This window comes from Prunus persica, chromosome G6 (assembly GCF_000346465.2).
Source record: "Prunus persica cultivar Lovell chromosome G6, Prunus_persica_NCBIv2, whole genome shotgun sequence".
NCBI classification, from domain to species: Eukaryota; Viridiplantae; Streptophyta; class Magnoliopsida; order Rosales; family Rosaceae; genus Prunus; species Prunus persica.
Genome location: NC_034014.1, coordinates 5,450,048 through 5,469,382, shown reverse-complemented (window position 1 = coordinate 5,469,382; position 19,335 = coordinate 5,450,048). Strand labels below are relative to the sequence as shown.

The following is a 19,335-nucleotide window of genomic DNA, read 5'->3' as shown; positions in this document are numbered from 1 at the left end:
TTTATAATGTGATTTGGTGCCCTCACAAATGTTAACGTGTTTTTGAAAATAGAGTTGGGATTTCTAGGTCCACGAGAATGACGAAATGCATGCGTCAGGATCCACCTCACCTATTGGTCTTGACATCTAATTTAAATTTCCAAAACCTTCCAACTTTGCTAACATTATTTATGTAAACTATATTTCCATAGCAGAAAGTTGAAAACTCATAGGAGTTAGGTGAGCCCAAAATCAAATAGTTTAAATTCTAGGAATCAAGACAAACGAATTCCCATTGACAATCTTCATCCGCAATCAATTACTATTATAAGTTATATGTTTAGGGTCATGGTGGCCTCGACCACCAGGAGCACGGCACCCATCATGATTTAAAAAAGAAGGCGGCCTTTTTCTTTCTCTCAGGTGCTTCTGCTCTAGCAAGGCTTCTAGATAGAGTGCCGTAGAAAGCTCTCTAAATAAAGAGTAAGAAAGACTCCAGTGGAAAGCTCACACTCACACAACAGAACAGACAAAACTAACACAAACGCATGCATTTTTGTAGATGCAGGCATATAGGCATGTGTGGTGGACATCATCATGATCACAACAAACCAGAGTCTCGATACACCCAGAACCCTAAAGATAAAATCAGAAAAATGGTTGGCGTTAAATTACATTGGATTGGAGAAAATAACACTAATCCAATGATGTGTTTGGTGTGTTTTAATGCTAAACATGATTAAGGGGTTTGACTGATTAAAATATGCTTATTATATTATTAGACATAATCCCATCCAACTTAATCCTACTACATTCAGCCCTACTAGCAGGATTAGACATAATCCAATCTATGTTGTTTTTAGACTACCAAACATCCGACTAAGATAATAAATCGTACCCAATCATATAATCCAGCCCACCAAACACGCCTTAACTTAGTATGATCCATGCATTAGAAATCTAAAGGGTAATCAAGATCTTTTAGTTTCACTAGTAGGAAGGACATCATAGAAAAAAGAAGGGAGAGACAAATATGGAATTATCAGAGCATTTCATTATTTCATTATGTAAGCAATTCAGCAATGTTCATCAACATGCATATGGTGGGTCCCAATTTCCCAGTTCGAGTTGCCGACAGCATGGTTGTCATGTACTTAACAGGTTTATCATGGATGAAATGATAACTGCAAAGAAGTCAACTCATAATGAGGAGCAACTCAAATTCCCAAATCTTATCAATTCAGTGCAAATTGTAACGGCATAGGATTCTCAAGCACTTTTTTAAACAAAACATTCCCACAAATTTTTTCAAGATAGGCTATGATTAGGAGTGTGCCTATGTGTCCTATAAATATACTTTTTTTCTTGCTTATAAAAACCCCCCCCTTGCCACAGCAAACATCCTATAATTCCTATTCACTTTAGCATGCATCATCAGCTGAAGCTCAACATGAGAAGACAAACTCCCATTCATCTTCTCCTTGTATGGCTCCTGCTTGCAGCTTCTCAATACCACTACACTATTAATGTTCAAGCTATTGAAACAGGTAAGTCAGCCACTATATATCTCCTATTTTTATTGACGATGTCAGAAAATAATGTAGCAAACATTTTAACAAAATTCATATCATTAAAAAGAAAAAGAAAAAATAATGCAGCTGAGCAGGTACCTTGTTTCCTTCAATATTTAATAAATGTTAGCTTTCTTTGTTCCTGGCCACAGTTCAGTTCAAGCACAATTCTGCACAGCCTGGCTCAGGGTCGGGGTCCGGAACCAGATATGTTTTACCTACTTGGGTGTGTATAGAGCTTAACCAGCATTCATGTACTTAAATGTCAGATGATTTTACCTTGACTCTTTGCATCTTTGTTCAACAATGAAAAACAGGTCAGTGGAAGGAAGATCCATAAAACTCCATCAGGTCCCAACCCAGTAGGGAATCATCGCCCACCATCAAAGCAATGAACATTTGATGTACTTGTTCTTAACTTAGTATGTAGAACTAATCAGATCATTATATTTGTTGGAGGCTAGAAAGGAAGGTCAGTGTTATTCATGTAGGTCATAAAAACCTCTCCTCTGAGGAATGTGAGTGTACAAAATTGGAATTTTGAACATTTGAATTCTAGAAGCTTTTGTGCATGAGCAAATTTGTTAGTGTAGTTGTTCCATAATCAAAATCTTCAGTAAAACTGTTTAACGTAAATACTAATCCTGGAATTACAAGAAAAAAGAAGACACCTTGTAAGCGAAAACTTAAGGCAAAAGTACAATGCTCTGAGAAGAGTTTCTAACTTCCCTTTACAGTTGTGATAAAAGGTCAAAAGAAAAAGTTTCACATATTTCATTTACCCGACCACTCCTCTAAAGGGTCGGCAAGTTGCAAAAGAGTGAAAAAAGGACAATATGAAAACACTGGGCCTGCCTGCCTAGAGCTTCTAGATTTGTAAAAACCAGCTGCATTTGTTTCGTAGCCGCATTAATTTAGAGAACCTATTTCCAGATTAATTTGTATGATTGTGGAATTACAATGGAGTTCTGATCTTTGAATATAAGATTCACCACAAACACACTTACAACTTTTCTGTGTCTTCCAGAAGATGAAAATTGCAATTACGCAAAACCTTAGTAGCATGTTACGGCTCCATGTCTATGTTTTCCATTTTTCTTTCGTATCTTTTATCTACTTAGTAGTTCATGCAACGAAGTTGACAAGAAAGTACACTTCTAGCACCCAGAGGAATGAAAGAGTCTAAGCAGGTGAGAACTAATTAGCATGATTTGCATTATACCTCAAAATGAATGAGCCAGCATAAAGCTGGCGATATATTAACTACAATACACTTGGATGAGATATACAGGACTCACCGTGAACTACAAACTTAATCAGTATATAGTCAATTTATACAGCACGCTTCCGTTTAGATCGCTTGCTTCTCCTTGGCCGAGGATCATCTGGAAGCTCTTTGCCAACAGTAGAAGCATACGCCTCTAGAATCTCCTCACCCTGATAGAATCTCTGAATCAGTTCGAAATGCCAAACTTATACAAATTTTATATGTAACAACTAGACATCCTAAAGTTCACTAATGGGATCATATTAAAGTTCAGGTCTTAACAAAGATTGATTATCTTTTATTTACTCACTAACAGAAAACAAACCAATATTGATATCTCTCTTAATCTACGTTCATGTTTAGTACTTGTTGAAAGCATATAGTGTTTAATACTAAACTACAGGGAATGAATGAACCATTCTAACAGTAGATTAACTGATAAGATATATTTAACGTATAATGAATTAGAGTAAGTGCTATATGTTTTTCATGAAATTCCCCTGTCACATTCATTTGCTAATTAGTCTTTCTCTTTATAAGACGATGATAACACAAATAACATCCCATTTCCAGATTGGGTGGGGAATCAAAATAAGTGGGCTGAATTGAAAGTTGTATTTTGATATTATGCACTCATGATGATAAGGGTTGCTCAGTTAGAAAATTATTTGTGCATATTACAAAATAAATAACGTCATAACACCAGAATTATAATTTTACCTTGTCCTTGGTTTCTTCATCTGAACCGGCTTCAGAATCAGATGTAGAAGCCAGTGTCTGAACCTCTTCATTTGATAATGCCTTGCTCAGCTTGTTCTTTTTCTCTTCTTCTCTCAACTTCCTGAATCTATTGATCATCATTTTTCAATTTGTGAGGAAGAAAACTTTATGCAGGATTTGATAGTATAATATTATGCATTCTGCACAGAGTATAACACCAACCTACTGCCAGCTTCTACTGGCTGAGAATCTGATCGCTTTGCACGTCCTGCTGTAATGATTTCACTTGCATTCTCACTCACAACAGGCTTTGCACCTCCTAATCTGCGTAGCCATACTTGTTGTGCTGTGCTGAGAACATTGTTTGTGAACCTGTAAACAACATGGTACAACTGATAAACAATGGGGGTAAACAAGGTCGCTTTGATTCAACATCTTTCAAAGCCAGACCAGATAAAGCTTGCAAAGAAAATAGAAGTCATTTTATTTATCCCTCGATAGATTGCATGTCAAGGAAAGCAATACAATATTAAGATGGAAGTGCTGGCAACCACACGGAGAACAATAAATTAAAAATAAAAATGAAAATGAGTTGGAATGATTGGTTTTTACAGTATGATATCAAAGCACTACTGACTGTAGCAACAAAAATTTGTAGTGTGAACGCACAAAATTCATTCATAAAAAGCTGTCTCTACAATTTTAACCATTAAATGCCAAAACCATGGACCTTTAATAAAAACACTAAACCCAATAAATCCACAATACATCTAAGACCAAATCCAAAAATTCTTAAAGCCCTTGTCAGAAAGAATAAGGACTCTAAGACATTAAAAGGATGGAGCGGGTTCATGTTCCTCAACAGGTGCCTTTTGGGAAGTCCCAAGCAAAAGCCAGACAAGAAGTTATGTATTAGTATACTACATGCATGAAGAAGATAAATCAAGTAAATTTGTTAATGAGAAACCAACCAGTAAATTGATAATCCTGAAGGAACGGACAAGGAGAAGTAACCAATCATGAGGGGAAGAAACTTGAATACAAGAAGTGTGTTCTTTTGAGCTGGATCATCAGTCTGCCAAATGAAGCATTAAGGTTACAAAAACAAATATAACAATCGGTTATAGTCCAGATAATTAAATATCAGCTCCCACCTGAATGACCCATATTTTTGCTTTGTAGCAAAAGGAAAAAAGAATCAAATGGAAAAAGAGAAACAAACATCAATGCACACACAAGTCTTTACCTGTGGAGGCTTCATGATCTCCATTGAAACATACTGAGAAGCAACAAGGAGTACAGGTAAAACAAGATATGCTGCAGTGTCATGCCAGCCCAATGGTGGCTGGCCATCCTGCATGATAAAAATTACACGTTGTAAGAACCACTTGAAATGCACAAGTTTGTGAAAGAAATTTGGATATTTAACGCCTCAGTAGTAATATGATACAACTAATCCACTAAAACAGGTATTCCACTATGTGCTAAATTACTGTAATAACGTTCTGATCCTCCAAGGTTCACGTGGTAGCTCATGAACCTTTCTGAGATATTTACAATCCATATGCATTTAAAGATCCACAACTAAGAGTGTAAAATAGTAGAACATATTAAATGAGAAGACAACGGTCAAATTATTAAGACATCTAAGTTTCCAATGTTAGACGTGTAGATGTCTAACCCATTAAAGTGTGGTCTTATAATCATCAAAGGATTCTAAGACTTGATATCAATTAGGAGTTCAAAACAACTAAACCTGCAGCTCTATAAAGTTAGTGTTTTAAGGCTAATATAAGAGCTAGAAGGATTCCTATCTTAATTGTGGATTAGAAGTTATAAACCTAATGCAATAAGGACTTCTTAAGAGTTTCTTGATGGGCAAGACTCTTAGGAAGATGCATATAAATACAAGTGCCCCTGCTCAACCGATCAAGCCAACCAACGCAAAAGAATTCACCCCATCTAGAATGAGTGTATGAAGGGATCGGATTGAGGAGATGTGCTCTTGTATATTCTCGATGTGTGTTCTATCATGTGCAGTCATTAATATAGTTTACATGTGGTATCAGAGCCTAGGCTGCATGTTTTGGAACCAAAAGAAATCACCCATCCTTTCAGCCACTGCAATTAGGCGGCATTTTGCCAAAGACGAAAAGTTGTTCCTCTTTTACTGCCTCTTGACAGGGCCTCCAATTTTGGTTTTGAGGCATCTTTTCGAAATTCAATTGCGTTGTGGGGAAAATCTTGGATGCACGGAGGGCTTCCTGATTTTAATGTCTCGACTTCTGATGTACCTGACTCAAATTCAAAGATTCTAGAAGACATATCAAAGGGTCTCCAATATGGCAATATAAGCTTACGAGGTATGTATGAATGACCTATTCTATATCTGTTTCTCATCAATAGACGTGCATGCAAAAGGCTAAAATTGCCTATACATAGGAGTTGCACAATAGAATTGGCTCATCTTTTCTAAATATAATTGTTGTGAGATTTTAAAAACGGAAGGAACTTGCTCACCTATTTGGACATTGCAAATTATACTTTGAACCATTATATATGCATGAAAACCTTTTTGTAGGTTGGGTAATACTTTTGTCTCTACCAAGCAAACATATAATTGAAAATGCCGCAAGCTACAGTTACTAATTACTAATAATTGCGTTGGCTAAAGCATATAAGTTTTTTATTTTATTTTTAGATATCGCATCTGTCATGAATTGTTTTACGTACCATGACTTATTTGGAGAAATCCATTTTAGCGATTCTCTCATCAATCATTTTGCGCTATGATCTAGATTTCTAGTGTTAATTTTAATATCATCATGTTCTATGGCATATTAAATTTTGGCCTCAAGTTTTGATCTCAGGCATGCTTAATATATCTGATTTGCGGTATAAAGAATATATGTGTGTATAATCAGAGTTTAAGGCAATACTAAACTAAAGCATCACACGATCAAGAATTCTATTTTGCACATGATTTCATTCTATCTAACCAAGCTGAGTTTCAAGTTTTTATTTTATTTTATATATATTAGCATAGCAAATGTATATATGCGAAAGGTTATAAAGTACCAAACCAAAAGATAAAACCTAAAACTGAAAGCTACATAAGCATTTACCTAATTTTATTCCAACACTAAGCTAAATGTTTTTTATCTCATCAAGTTGACATGTTTTCACTAAGGCTGATGTCGAAAAACATGGAATCATAATCAAGGGTACTTGTGCTTGGCTTGCAATATGGCTAGAGAGAGATAGAATGATTGCATATTTTACAAAGGCCTTTAGTCTCATAAACACTGCTTATTTTGGGTAGTTTTAATCAAGCTGATTTCTAGGTTTTCAAGTAAGCATGACAGTACATATATGCATAAAGGTTTAGTACTGAACTAGAAAGCTAAAACCTAAAACTGAAAGCTACATCAGCATGTATTGTTTTCTAATCTTTTGTTTCACTAACGCATTCTGTTAAGCATGTTTTCGATATAAAGTCTTTATCATTCATGCTTGAAAGGCTATTGATCAAAGACTGGAGATCTCGAATATTGCATTAGTTAAGCGAGCCACAGCAGCTTAACTATTGCATATTTAGTTTCCAATCTAAAAATTGATCAATAATTGCATCACAACTAGTAGCCTTTTGTGCTATTTTCATCCACAGATGAAAAGAATACAAATTGATGACAGATGTGATGGAACAACATGGAGAAAGGGTTTGTGTAAACTAACAGGAAATTTCTTGATCCACAGATGAGAAATTTTCTCGTACAAGAAGTTTATTCAGACCTAATATTCGTCTAGTGTTTTGGAACATGTTTAACTTATGACCCACAGGTGTAAGTTAATAATGTTTAAGTAAAGCTTTCTGGGGAAATTTTGTCCACGTATATTAATGGCGGAGTGACCCAAAAGATAACGTATATGAATTAATATAGGAATTTCTCTCTATCCACAGATGTGAGAATTTAACCTACGAAAGAAATTCATATATCGACTCTTTTGGTGATCACTAAAAACATGTTTGATTCTCAACCCACAGGTGTGAATCAATAATGTACATATATTTTTAAGCACTATGGGACAACTTATCCAGATATGTTTGTGTTTTAAAAACTTTTTAGAATGACACAGTGAACCTTAACTCCATTAGGCTCATATACGGTTTTGTTTTGTTATATGGATTGTAACATGATACATGTCCTATTTATCGGTTTTGATAAATCTCACGTGCTTGAGTTGCTGATAATAATTTATTAATAGTGGTCTTAAATAGTCATAAAAGTTGTTTTCATGACTCAAGGAAAGATAAATTCGGTTGATCACATAAAGGGAAACGTGAGCTACTTTGGAACTTTCTTGCTTGGCTATATTGTTTGTTTATGTATGGACATGTTTGAGACTTGGTTGCTTTTTGTATGCATTTAAGTGAATGTTTTTGTAGCATCAATGCAACTTCACATGTAAAAGGATTGATCCGTAAGTGTTTTGGATTAAACCATGTATAGTTGGACTGATCCACATGTGTTAAAAGTATTAATTCGTATTTGATGGAATCATGTAAAGTTGGATTAATCCATAAGGTGATGTTCATCATAAAATAAATTGGCTGTTTTGTAAGGCCATGCAATTTGAAGCGTAGATCATGTTTAAGGATATTGTATTACTGTTATTTCTTAATTGAATGAGTTGCATGGATCAAATTGCACTTCTAATCAAGGCTCACTAATTTTGTTTTGAATCAAAAGGGGCACATTGCAATATATAAGATACTCAAGATGCAAACGATCTTTTGATTGCTGAAAGTGTTTAAACTTGATAAAGTGATATTTTATATTTTGCCTTTGTGATATGGTATTAATTGTTTTGTACCTACATGGAACTTAATGTTGAATGTTTAGAATGCATAAGGATAACTAAATTTTGAGGTGTATATTGTTAACATTCATAAATTTATAGTTGACAATTTTTCCAGTTTTGAACTATGCTAACATGTCGTCTGTTAGGGTGAAGTTATAATTCGAATTAACTAATGACAAAATTAGACGAGAAGGATGTTTTTCTAAGGTTTTTGCAGGTGCTGATTTCATGAAAATATGTTGAGAATTTAATTTTTGGTGAATTTATAAATTTGAAACAGATGCACAGTAATTTTCCTGATAGTTTCTGCATTATGTATAATGATTGTTGAATGACCCACATAAAGATCTCCAAATGACCTGAATTTTTGATATGTTAAGCATATACGAGTCTTCATGAATTCCGCAAAGTTTTGTGATTATTGGATGTGTAGTTTTTTTTTTTTTTGTGAGAATTTTATAAGTGATCTGTGTTCAGGAAAAGTATGTGCTGACAGATTTTCTGATTAACTTTGTAGATCAATTTCAGACCTTTTAATTAGCTATAAACGACTCTATAATTTTTATGTATGAAGATTAATGTCTCTAGTTTGTTTCCATGAAATTTGACGCTAATCCGACATATAGATTAATTATGGTAAATTCTCAAGTAATCACATATCATTACGAAAAATTTCTTGACAGTTCTGTGCATTTAGGCTTATACTGTGAAGTACATTTAGGAGCACGCCTTGAAAGTTCTTTTACACCATGTTGTCACAGTGTTTCTAATCATAAGGTTATTGGTGCACTATATATTGAAGTAGCAAAGTAGTTAGTGTTTGCCCAAGTGGGAGAAGTGATGTAAAGTTTTTGGGCTTCACACTCAATACCTTATTATTTTATATTTTGATAAAGCTCATAAAGGTTTTGGAGCATACTTGGAACTGTTTTCTGGCTGTTGACACATTGAAGTTTTACATCTTAAGTGTTAGTTTTATGCATCTATATGTTTATGACTAATGTTTGGGTGATTGGCTGTTTGTTTTGGCTACTAAAGTTCTTACAATGTTTACAGTTTTTTAGTTTGTATTGGTTAAAGAAAATTTAATTGATTTTTAAAGTACAAAATGAATAAAGTTTAATGCATTCATTACAGTTTTGTTATTTCTCAACTAAAGACCAATCTGCATGACATGTTATATGTTTTTCAAGATATGTGTTAGTAAAGTGCTATTTTGAGAAATAAATTAAAGGAATTAAAGTTGAATCCTAAGGAAACGATTTCGGTGAAAATAATATGAATTGTGCTATGCTCATTTGTTGATGCATTTTCGGTGCAAAACATGTGTTCAATGAGTGGGAGCATTCAATGATCTTCTTTGTTGCATACATTTAGTTTTGACTGTTTATGATTAATCACTTAATGTTTCAGTTCTTCATTAAGGGTTTTAAGGCTAATACGAACAAAGATTGTTTGGATATGTTAATTGTTATTTAATTCATATTTTCAGTTAACAGTGGTTTATCAATGACACTTTTACCTTTCATTGAATTTATGATTACTAATAAGCTTTAAGGTTTTTGTTTCAAGCTTGTAAGGTAGAAGGTAAATGAAAGGAAATTGCATTGGTTGATTGATATACCGTATGAGGTTATTCCCAAAAGTATTAATGGGAAATTTGATTCGATTTGGTTATGCCATTCATTTTCTATATGCAAAATCAGTGGGAGCCGAGTTTTATTCCACTTAATTTCATTATTTTCTTGGAGACAGTTCAGTTATTTTGTTCACTACTGTTTGGTTCAATTCTTTTAATAAATTATGTGACTTCAGTTTTATGTTTATTATTCTTGACAAATGAATCCAGTTACATGTCATATTGCAGTATAGCTAGCTACAGTCACTGCATAAGACATGAATTCATACCAGAGTCATTAAGGAGAGATCTTGGTAATCTCATAAGGGAGGGCGTATGAATGAAAGTGACTTTGTAAACACAAATTAAGTTTGGTCATAATCATTCTACATTCTAATCTTGACGGAAGTCTCATGTGATCTTGGGAGCTCGTATGAGTAATTATAAAGACCTTGAAATATTGAAATGTTCAATAAGTCTTGATAGTTCCATGCTTGTTCTTTTGATTGACAGTGACTTGATTAGGAATTATAGTTGAATTGAATTCCATAGGCCTTACAGTAATTGATATTGAGTTCTTGATGATCATTAGACCAAGTGGGAGAATGTTAGACGTGTAGATGTCTAACCCATTAAAGTGTGGTCTTATAATCATCAAAGGATTCTAAGACTTGATATCAATTAGGAGTTCAAAACAACTAAACCTGCAGCTCTATAAAGTTAGTGTTTTAAGGCTAATATAAGAGCTAGAAGGATTCCTATCTTAATTGTGGATTAGAAGTTATAAACCTAATGCAATAAGGACTTCTTAAGAGTTTCTTGATGGGCAAGACTCTTAGGAAGATGCATATAAATACAAGTGCCCCTGCTCAACCGATCAAGCCAACCAACGCAAAAGAATTCACCCCATCTAGAATGAGTGTATGAAGGGATCGGATTGAGGAGATGTGCTCTTGTATATTCTCGATGTGTGTTCTATCATGTGCAGTCATTAATATAGTTTACATCCAACCTTCACCTACCACCAATCTCACTTATTTATGTGCCTAAGGCAATCATTTAAGGTTAAATTACACGTTTCATATTTTCACCTTGAACTCATTTCACCCTTACAGTTTTTATTTCAACACCTTTATCCTTACACTTTGCTCACAGTTTTAAGTTGGTTCAAAATGATAATTCCATCAGTGTGGTAGACGGAAAAAAACAAACTTGAGTCATATGACCTCATGTTTTTGCCATTCTTCATTTCCTCATCAGTGTCTAGCATAAAGCTTTCACAATTAAGGTGCACTAAAGTTAGCAGTATACCAATTGTTAGCTTCATAAGTCATGAAATCAGAAGAACATCTTACCACAAATGGAAACAGCCAAGAAATTCCAGATCCACTTTGTCGAGCAGCAATTGTTGTTGGCCCACCCAAAGAGGGAATCCAAAAGAAACCTTCTGTCAACAACCCCTGTGAATACAAAAAGAAAATGCAAAAATCAGCAAGGTTGGTTTTTTCTTTAATGATAATAGCCATCGCATCAAGGAAAATGTAGAGGCAACCTACTACTTACCTCATTTGCCACATTTGAAAGAGCTTGGTATAGACCTATCCAGACTGGTATCGTGGCCAAAGTTGGTAAACAACCTACATTCAAAAAACAAGTTAGAGCCTCCTTATTTGGCTCAAGGCACCATGCCACAACACTATCAAGCGATCAGATTAAATCCAATACACCAGCTCAACATTACATTGGAAAACATCAAGTTTCTTAGTTTAACCAGTTAAAGTGAAACTGAAAATTGTTCCATTACTAAAACTAAATTATCTCAAGATGAAACAACACGGCGAACAATTGCGTTTTATTTCTTATTACTGAACCTTACAGCTCATTAAATTCATGTGAGACTATGCAGATTCAGTCTAATTAGAACTTATATTGAAGTTTTACAGATTCAAGTAAAGTGATAAATGACCAATCCAAAATGCACACGCATAAATACATGGTGATAAATTAAACAATTACCTGCCAATGGGTTAACCCCAGCCTGCCGATACAGCCGTGATGTCTCAAGTTGTATTCTTTCCTAAAGCAAGCACACCAGAATAACAGATTATAGAAAAACCATAGTTACCAATTACCACTAGAAACCAAAGGTGGGCAAACATAGCAACAATTACTCCAAACCAACATTTGAATGAAACCACAACAACAAGAGTACCCCTCACCTGATTGCCCTTATATCTTTCTTGTATAGCTTTAAGTTTTGGTTGAAGGTTTTGCATAGCCAACGTCGATTCCACCTGCATATTACAAATATTATGAGAAAAAATTCACCCCAAAAAAAAAAAAGAATTGTTCATCAAAATGAAGCCAAAGTGTCAACAAACAAGCACCGAACCTGCTGCTTCGTGAGAGGCAATGTGGCAAGTTTAACGAGTACTGTAAGCAAAATAATTGCAAAGCCGTACGCATATGGCACGTGGACAGTCGCAAGTCCATCTTTCAAAATCTAATTACAATTCACATAATACAAGTTAACAAATAATATCCGAAACAAATTTCCTCACGAAAATTAAACAATTCTGCGAAATTCAAACTACCTTGAGTACGAACTCCATGGCTTCGGAGATGAAGCCGAACCAGCCGCCATTCTTCTGAGCCGTGGCGTCTGCGGAGCCCGAGGCGGCCGGGTCGACGGCGACGGCAGCATCGGCTAGCGTGTAGAGGAGGCCCTCAGCTCGGCTCAAAAGTGATGCGACGTCGGCGCCGGAGTCGAAGGGATTGATCGGAGGAACGACGTCGTGGAGGCTGAACCTGATTCTGGTGGAGACGAGTCCATTGCCACTACGGTAGGGGAGGGTGTAGGCCCCACGGCGGGAGATGGACGGTAGAGATGTGCCGACGAACGGTGTGGATGAGACGAGAGTCTTCGCCATGAGAGATTTTGAGTGGGTCCCAGACTCTCTCAGTGGTTCATGGAGAGAGTTGAGAAGTGGAAGAGGAGGAAGAGGAGATGAGGAGATATTGTTTTTCGGATTATCCGTACTTTTTTACGAGTCGCTGAAGATTTTGGCGCGTCAAATTATAAAAGGCCATTGTTTTGGCCAATGGTCAGTCTCCACGTCACCTTGAGGGTGGTTTGTTTCGTCATTTTGTCGTACTAAATTGCGTGGTTAATCCACCCTCAAGTGTTTTTTTTAAGCGCTCATTTCTCCGCTCGACAATGTTACACGTGATTTATTGCATCCGCGATCTTGCTCAAAAACGTAAACCAGCTGAAATAAAATAACTTGAAATGACATTTGTACATTTGATAGTACATCACGTGAGTCGTTACAATCAACATTCAAAGCTAACCGAAAAAAGAAGGCAGCCTCACGAGTTTTTAATTTTTATATACAACTGATGAATGAGTTGGGTGAAACCATTTGTCTTATACTTACATGAAAAATTGAAAAATTAGGTGGGTGGTGGGGGAAAATGTTTTGGGAAGTGAAGTGGCAAATTGTAATAGCGCCACTCTCTTAGGTGGGTTGGGCATACCCCAGTTTGTTATGGGTCAGAACTATGGGCCGATAAGAAATGCATGGCGCGTGGTCGATTATTTTACACAATGGTCTTCGCCCAAACATAGCAACTTGCATCTCATGATCAGGGGCTCGTCCTCATGATTGGGCTACCAATTAGGGGTGGGTTGGATTCGGTTTAATTTTCACCTTACACCTCACACCTGAATTAGAATCGGTATTATTTAATTAGTTTGGTTCAGTTCAATTTTGATAATAATAAAAAATTATGAAACTGGCCAGTCCGATCTAGTACAGTTTTGTAAGGTGTGAACCCCGCATCGAAACTGATTTAAATCGGTCCGATTTGATTTGGTTTTGATTTGTTAACTTTTTAGTCAACACAATTTTTTTCCGATTCTTTTCATCTTGTGCGACTCAGTGTTTTGGTCTCGATAGCCACCCCTACTACCAAGTACTACTCATTACAACTTGAATAATATCAATATCTCCACTACAACTTGGCAAGATGCTTCTAGCTTAAGTGATTAAAAGTATTTACTTCTGCACCCAATTTTTAGGTTCGATTCCTACTCCACCACCAATTTTTTGTGTGTAAAAAAAATTTAAAAGTACTATTGCATAATTGCATTTCCTTTTTTATTTTCTTTGAAAAACTCTTAATTACATCAGATTTATGTTTATTAGCTTATCTTAATTATGTAGAGGCCTGGTCAAGTCAGTGTGCTCCTTTCCTTATCCCCGAATTTGATCACAAAATAAAGGAAAGATAAGGCACATGTCCATGAATAATTATCACTAAAACCCCAACTACAAACAATTACAGCCCAGTTTAAAAAAACAAGTAGTCAAAATGATCGTTAGCAATCCTGCAATTCAATCAATCTCTAAACACATAGCCCTTGTTCTATCCAGAGAAAAAGTCATAGAAAGGTTGGTCACCAACAATCTCAGAATTAGAGCCAATTAGAGCAGCAGTGGAATTGTCAGCATAATTAGCAGTACCAGAACCACATGAAGGGTTTTGATATTCTCTCCCTTGTAAAATGCCTGTGGGTTGCAAAGGAAAGAGTGGCAGTGTTTCTTGATCACATCTGCCGGTCGATTCGTTCGCGACATCGTTGATCATGTAGCCGCCTCCGCTAGTACTATATCCGTGTGGCATAGGTTCATATCCAGAGCCACCAGTGTGGGTGGTTCTTGGCTTAACGGATTTCTCTGTCCTTGGTTTCCCCTTGGCTCCACCAGGAAAAGGCACCTTATAGGGATATGGAGATTGTTGATAGAACCCTAATTCATTCTGAACTGGTATGTAATATGGGCTGCACATCACTGACATTAAAAACACCAAATTATATACCATAAATTTGCAACTTTATGTTTTTTTTTTTCTTTGCTCCACCACCAAAAGATAATTTAAAATAAACAACTTTTTAAAAGCTATCCAGAAGACTCTATCTGAGAAAGCAATTCTTACACATCTGCTAGATCGAATTGACAAAGGAACAACAATTGGAAAAGAACATGATCAAAAAGCTATAAGTGTTTCCGTGCATGAATCTATGTCGAGTAAAATAAGTTGTAAATGCACGCATACCGAGCACATTTCCATGAAGAGACAGTATGAAGACAATCATATAATATATATATATATATATATATATAATTAGATACACAAAATGTGTGTAAAAACCAAATGGAAAAAAAATTACTTATTACCATATAAATTATTATATCCAAAGAGGATGAATGAAAGAATTTGCCAAAAATAAATCCAAGATTAATTAGTCCAAAATTCAATGAATATTAAAGAAAAATATATACATAAAAAGCTAATTAATTAATTACCATTTGGGCAAGGATGATGATTAAGAGGAGGAGGAGGAGGAGGAAACATAGACTGGGATGTCATATGGAAAAAGGGATTAAGATAAGCTACGCTCTCTTGCTTCTGCTTCTGCCTCTGTCTTGCCTTGTGATTTTGAAACCAATAAAACACATTTTTGCCCTCGATGTGGCCATAAGCCCTCAGCCTACTTGTCAACTGCTGTATTTGCTCGGCGCTCGGCGTCCTTATGCCTTGCCTGTAAAAATTCTCAAGCATATTGATCTGCTCCTTTGTTGGGTTCCACCGACTTGTGCTCCCCGGAGCAGCACCATCCCCGGCGGCACGTGCCGAATCACCCTGCACGTGCTGCTCATCATAACCGTCCATTTTGATCTTTGTTTTTTTTTCCAGGGTTTAGGGGTTTATGACTTTAAAGAGAGAGAGAGCAAAAGAGAGAGAAAAAGTGAGAGAGATTAGAGAGACGACAATGGGGTTATTACTTTTTGCATGGGGGTTTTGTATTGGTTTTATAGAGGGACACAGAGAGTCAAACAAAAACGACAACGAAGAGAGAGAGAGGGATTGACATGCGTGTTGTTTTTGGTGCTCAGTATCTCTGAAAACATGGCTGGGTAGGGTAGCGGCTGATTTGAGAGCAATAAGTAATGAGGGGGCTTGGCCTTTTTCGTTGTGTTTGTTCGAAAACGTCGTGTGATGAGCAAAATGACGATTTTGCCCATGATCCTTTTTTGCTAGGTTCTAGGAATGAAGGTGGATTTTTGTTGTTCCTTAATGTTGCTAATCTCGGGAATGAAAGAGAGTAGAGAGAGAGAGAGAGAGAGAGAGAGAGTAGGGGGTACGCCATTGAAGGAAAGGGAGGGTATAAAAGTAATTGGTAGGTGAAAAAGACAGCCGCTTGGGTTGTAAGGTCTAAGGGCTAGGGCTTTGGGAATTGAAGTGGGAGCAGATGGGTGCAGAGATGAGATGAAGTTGAATCGTTTAGGGTTATGGCTGGCTCGGCTGGGTGTGTTTTGGTGTGTGGTGGGAGTTGGGGTTGGGTGTTTTTATGGCTCGGATGGTGGTGGTTTTTGGTGCCCAATAGGCCATTGCCAACTTTGCAAAGTCGACGCCATTGCTAATTATATCACACTGGTTCAGAGGTTTTACTGATTTGCATGCATGGCTATTTGCCTAAACGAATTTTGGTTTCAGGCTTTCAGCAATATATTTACGCTGCAAAAGAATATAAAAGTGGTAGTCCCTATGATTAAGATAGCAATTAATGAAAAAGTTACGCATCCCATAATCCCAAGTAAATATTTTCACAACATCAAGGGAACATTTTGAAAAGGACAAGAAATTACAAATCTTTAGTTTAAAAATATTGCTTTATATGATTAAAACTTTGATATTATAAATAAAGATTACGTTATAACTATTGTCCAGTTAAAACATGTCATGTGTTACAAAATTTGAATTATAACACATACTATATTTTAACTAGACGGTTTGAGACTTTAATCTGTGTGAGACTCGTACCAATCAATGGTTGTGAGGCACTCAAGCATGCAAACGTATACAACTGTATATTCATTATCATTAATCTCTCATTAATTAGCCCACATCTTAATCAATTCTTTTCGTTGTTCAATGTTTATTGATTCTGATGATTTCTAACCCACCTCATCATTGTTGGATTTACGTAAGAATGCACTGGAAGTCATCAACTTTAATATTATTTACCAAACCCACTAATCTTCACTTAATCACATAATCCTCTCTCTTGGTAACAAGCACTATCGGTTAATTAATCACTACTATAAACAAAATGGGAGAAGAGAAAACACCATGTTCATGCGCCATAAATGCCCAAGAAACACACACAAAGTCACCTACTGGACAAAATAGAGTAGAGCTAGCTAATTATAATGCATGCGTGATAAAAGGGTTTTTCGCTGACTATCATGCTACATATTTTAGGCAATGAATTGTTCAAAGCTTAATTATAATAATATTTTTGTAGTAATTTATTTGTTAACGTTAACTTTGCGTGTAATATGGTGGTGATAGCCGATCGATGCTGCCGCCACCATTCATCACCCTCCACAGTTCAACCTATCAATCATTCTGCATGCTGCTGTGTATATTTTTCCCTATAGCGCCAAATTCGATGCTGCTCTCACAGACTCTCTCTCTCTCTCTCTCCTTATCTTCTCTAGGGTATCAGCTTAGCTTATAGGTTACTTTCCCACTACATCAGAGTCTGCATGCGACGATGGTCCTTTTAACCTGGTCTATTTGGCCGGAGGTGTTTTAGGAAATTTTGGACCAACAATAATGAAACTTTTTTTCACCCAATTGTGTTCTGCATTTGAATGGATCTGATATCGAGAAAGTAAGGGGAAAAAGAATAGGTAAATGATCATGAGTTTGGATTCCAAAATATTTTTTAAAGTTTGAAAAAAAAACTCTTTCTTTGGGCCTAATTGTTAGTAGAAAGCCCAAACTTGCTTCAAAGTCCAATTCCCCGCAAAAGGAAATTTTAAAAAATAAATAAATTAAAAAGGGTCAAATGACACTCATATTGTAGTTCTGGTAATGATTTGTCGTTTCCTTAAGCTTGCAATAAACTCCAATCAGTTAATTTCTCAAATGAGTTAACAAAAAGATTAGGTGAGAAAGGCATTGTATGGGTAAATAAACATTTTTTTGCCGATCGAAAGCGCGTAAAAGTGGTAAGCACATTATCTTTTTATCCACCCACCACTTGATTTGATAGATTTATTATGTTGGACTTCATTACAAGTTTTAATAAATTCCTCAATTGCCAAAATGAAGAGTTGTTGTTTCTCCTTTCATTTTTAATATTTTAAGATTGAATTAATGCTTAATTTGTATAAGACTTAATGAGTAATCCCTTCTTGTTATCAGGTTCCAAATTGTGACTTTTTAAGAAAAGTTCCTCTCAGTTTGTGGTCCCTTAGCATCTGATGCCATTGCAAGGCCTCTCCTCTTCTCTTCTCTTGTGTTGAGGGCAGAGCGGAATCAGGTCCACACATGGATCCCATTGAATTCTATTTCGAACACAAAATGGATTTGCGGAAATTGTCCCAGTGCTTGCATTGTATTATTTGGTCTACGTACCGGAACTGATAACATTCGAGATTATGCAGGATTATACACAAAAGATCCTTTTTTGGCTCTCTCTTTGGCCCTATGTCTCTTATCCTTAGGAGGTCTTCCTCCACTAGCAGGTTTTTTCGGAAATATATATAATCACTCTATTTTACATTTGCATGTTTTTGGTTTGAAAGTTGAAAAGTTTTTGTCTTTTTTTAAAAAGTTTTGACTTTTTCCAAAAGTGAAATTTTTTTTACGGGTACAACCTAAATTTACTCATACACACACATTATACATACATACTTTTTGAAAATGGAGAGTCCTATTCACAGTCTTCACTTGTACTTGTGGTCTGTGCCGACAAAGTGTAAATAACATTGCCTCAATAGCAGATATTATTTGCAGTCACTAGGGTTTGGGATTTTCTATAGAAAAATTGACCGGCGTGATTTGAGTCTTCTTTTTTTCTTTTTAATTTATCACTCTTACTTTAAAGTGGTAATAATTTAATGACTTATTTATTTTTATTGTCTTCTTAATACATTGAATTGTAGCTTTCAATGAATCGACTTACTCAATAAAAGATCATCTCTAATCAGTGTTGATTCAACGGGTAGTTTGAGCTCAAAGTTGAACCAATCTAACCATTCCCGACACTCTCCAGGTTTTAGGTTTGATAAGCATCGGATCGAATTCTTAACCAAATTTTTTTTTTAAAAAAGGTATTAAGGTTTATGAGAATTTGACTGTTTAAAGAATCTTACAAGTTTGTCGGTATATATAATCCACGTAAATTTGTGACATACAACAATTTGCCAAGAAGGACTTTATCCATTTATGAGGACATA

At 35.8% G+C, this 19,335-nt stretch overlaps 3 protein-coding genes across 3 annotated transcripts; 1 reads left to right on the top strand and 2 right to left on the bottom strand.

The window, feature by feature from the left end:
- Positions 955-2,125, top strand: LOC109949838 (CLAVATA3/ESR (CLE)-related protein 46). The gene is made up of 3 exons (XM_020566519.1): positions 955-1,526; positions 1,703-1,776; positions 1,868-2,125. Exons 1-3 carry the CDS (start codon positions 1,406-1,408, stop codon positions 1,943-1,945), a joined length of 273 nt encoding a protein of 90 aa, XP_020422108.1. The 5' UTR covers positions 955-1,405; the 3' UTR covers positions 1,946-2,125.
- On the bottom strand, positions 2,726-13,081 carry LOC18774530 (inner membrane protein PPF-1, chloroplastic). Its single transcript, XM_020566518.1, has 11 exons — positions 12,613-13,081; positions 12,411-12,521; positions 12,238-12,312; positions 12,035-12,095; positions 11,582-11,655; positions 11,374-11,478; positions 4,784-4,891; positions 4,509-4,612; positions 3,760-3,909; positions 3,538-3,664; positions 2,726-2,987 (listed from the first exon to the last, which is right to left on the bottom strand). The coding sequence occupies exons 1-11, from the start codon at positions 12,946-12,948 to the stop codon at positions 2,883-2,885; spliced, it is 1,356 nt and encodes a 451-aa protein (XP_020422107.1). The 5' UTR covers positions 12,949-13,081; the 3' UTR covers positions 2,726-2,882.
- On the bottom strand, positions 14,302-16,038 carry LOC18773476 (WUSCHEL-related homeobox 2). Its single transcript, XM_007207579.2, has 2 exons — positions 15,388-16,038; positions 14,302-14,871 (listed from the first exon to the last, which is right to left on the bottom strand). Exons 1-2 carry the CDS (start codon positions 15,752-15,754, stop codon positions 14,447-14,449), a joined length of 792 nt encoding a protein of 263 aa, XP_007207641.1. The 5' UTR covers positions 15,755-16,038; the 3' UTR covers positions 14,302-14,446.

Coding starts and splice junctions, on each gene's coding strand:
- LOC18773476 (XM_007207579.2), bottom strand. CDS start 15,754: ATGGACGGTTATGATGAGCAGCACGTGCAGGGTGATTCGGCACGTGCC. Junction 14,872..15,387: donor TCATCATCCTTGCCCAAATG/GTAATTAATTAA, acceptor TTTTAATGTCAG/TGATGTGCAGCCCATATTAC.
- LOC109949838 (XM_020566519.1), top strand. CDS start 1,406: ATGCATCATCAGCTGAAGCTCAACATGAGAAGACAAACTCCCATTCAT. Junction 1,527..1,702: donor TGTTCAAGCTATTGAAACAG/GTAAGTCAGCCA, acceptor TCCTGGCCACAG/TTCAGTTCAAGCACAATTCT. Junction 1,777..1,867: donor GATATGTTTTACCTACTTGG/GTGTGTATAGAG, acceptor AATGAAAAACAG/GTCAGTGGAAGGAAGATCCA.
- LOC18774530 (XM_020566518.1), bottom strand. CDS start 12,948: ATGGCGAAGACTCTCGTCTCATCCACACCGTTCGTCGGCACATCTCTA. Junction 12,313..12,410: donor TGCCTCTCACGAAGCAGCAG/GTTCGGTGCTTG, acceptor TGTAATATGCAG/GTGGAATCGACGTTGGCTAT. Junction 2,988..3,537: donor ATGAAGAAACCAAGGACAAG/GTAAAATTATAA, acceptor AGATTCTATCAG/GGTGAGGAGATTCTAGAGGC.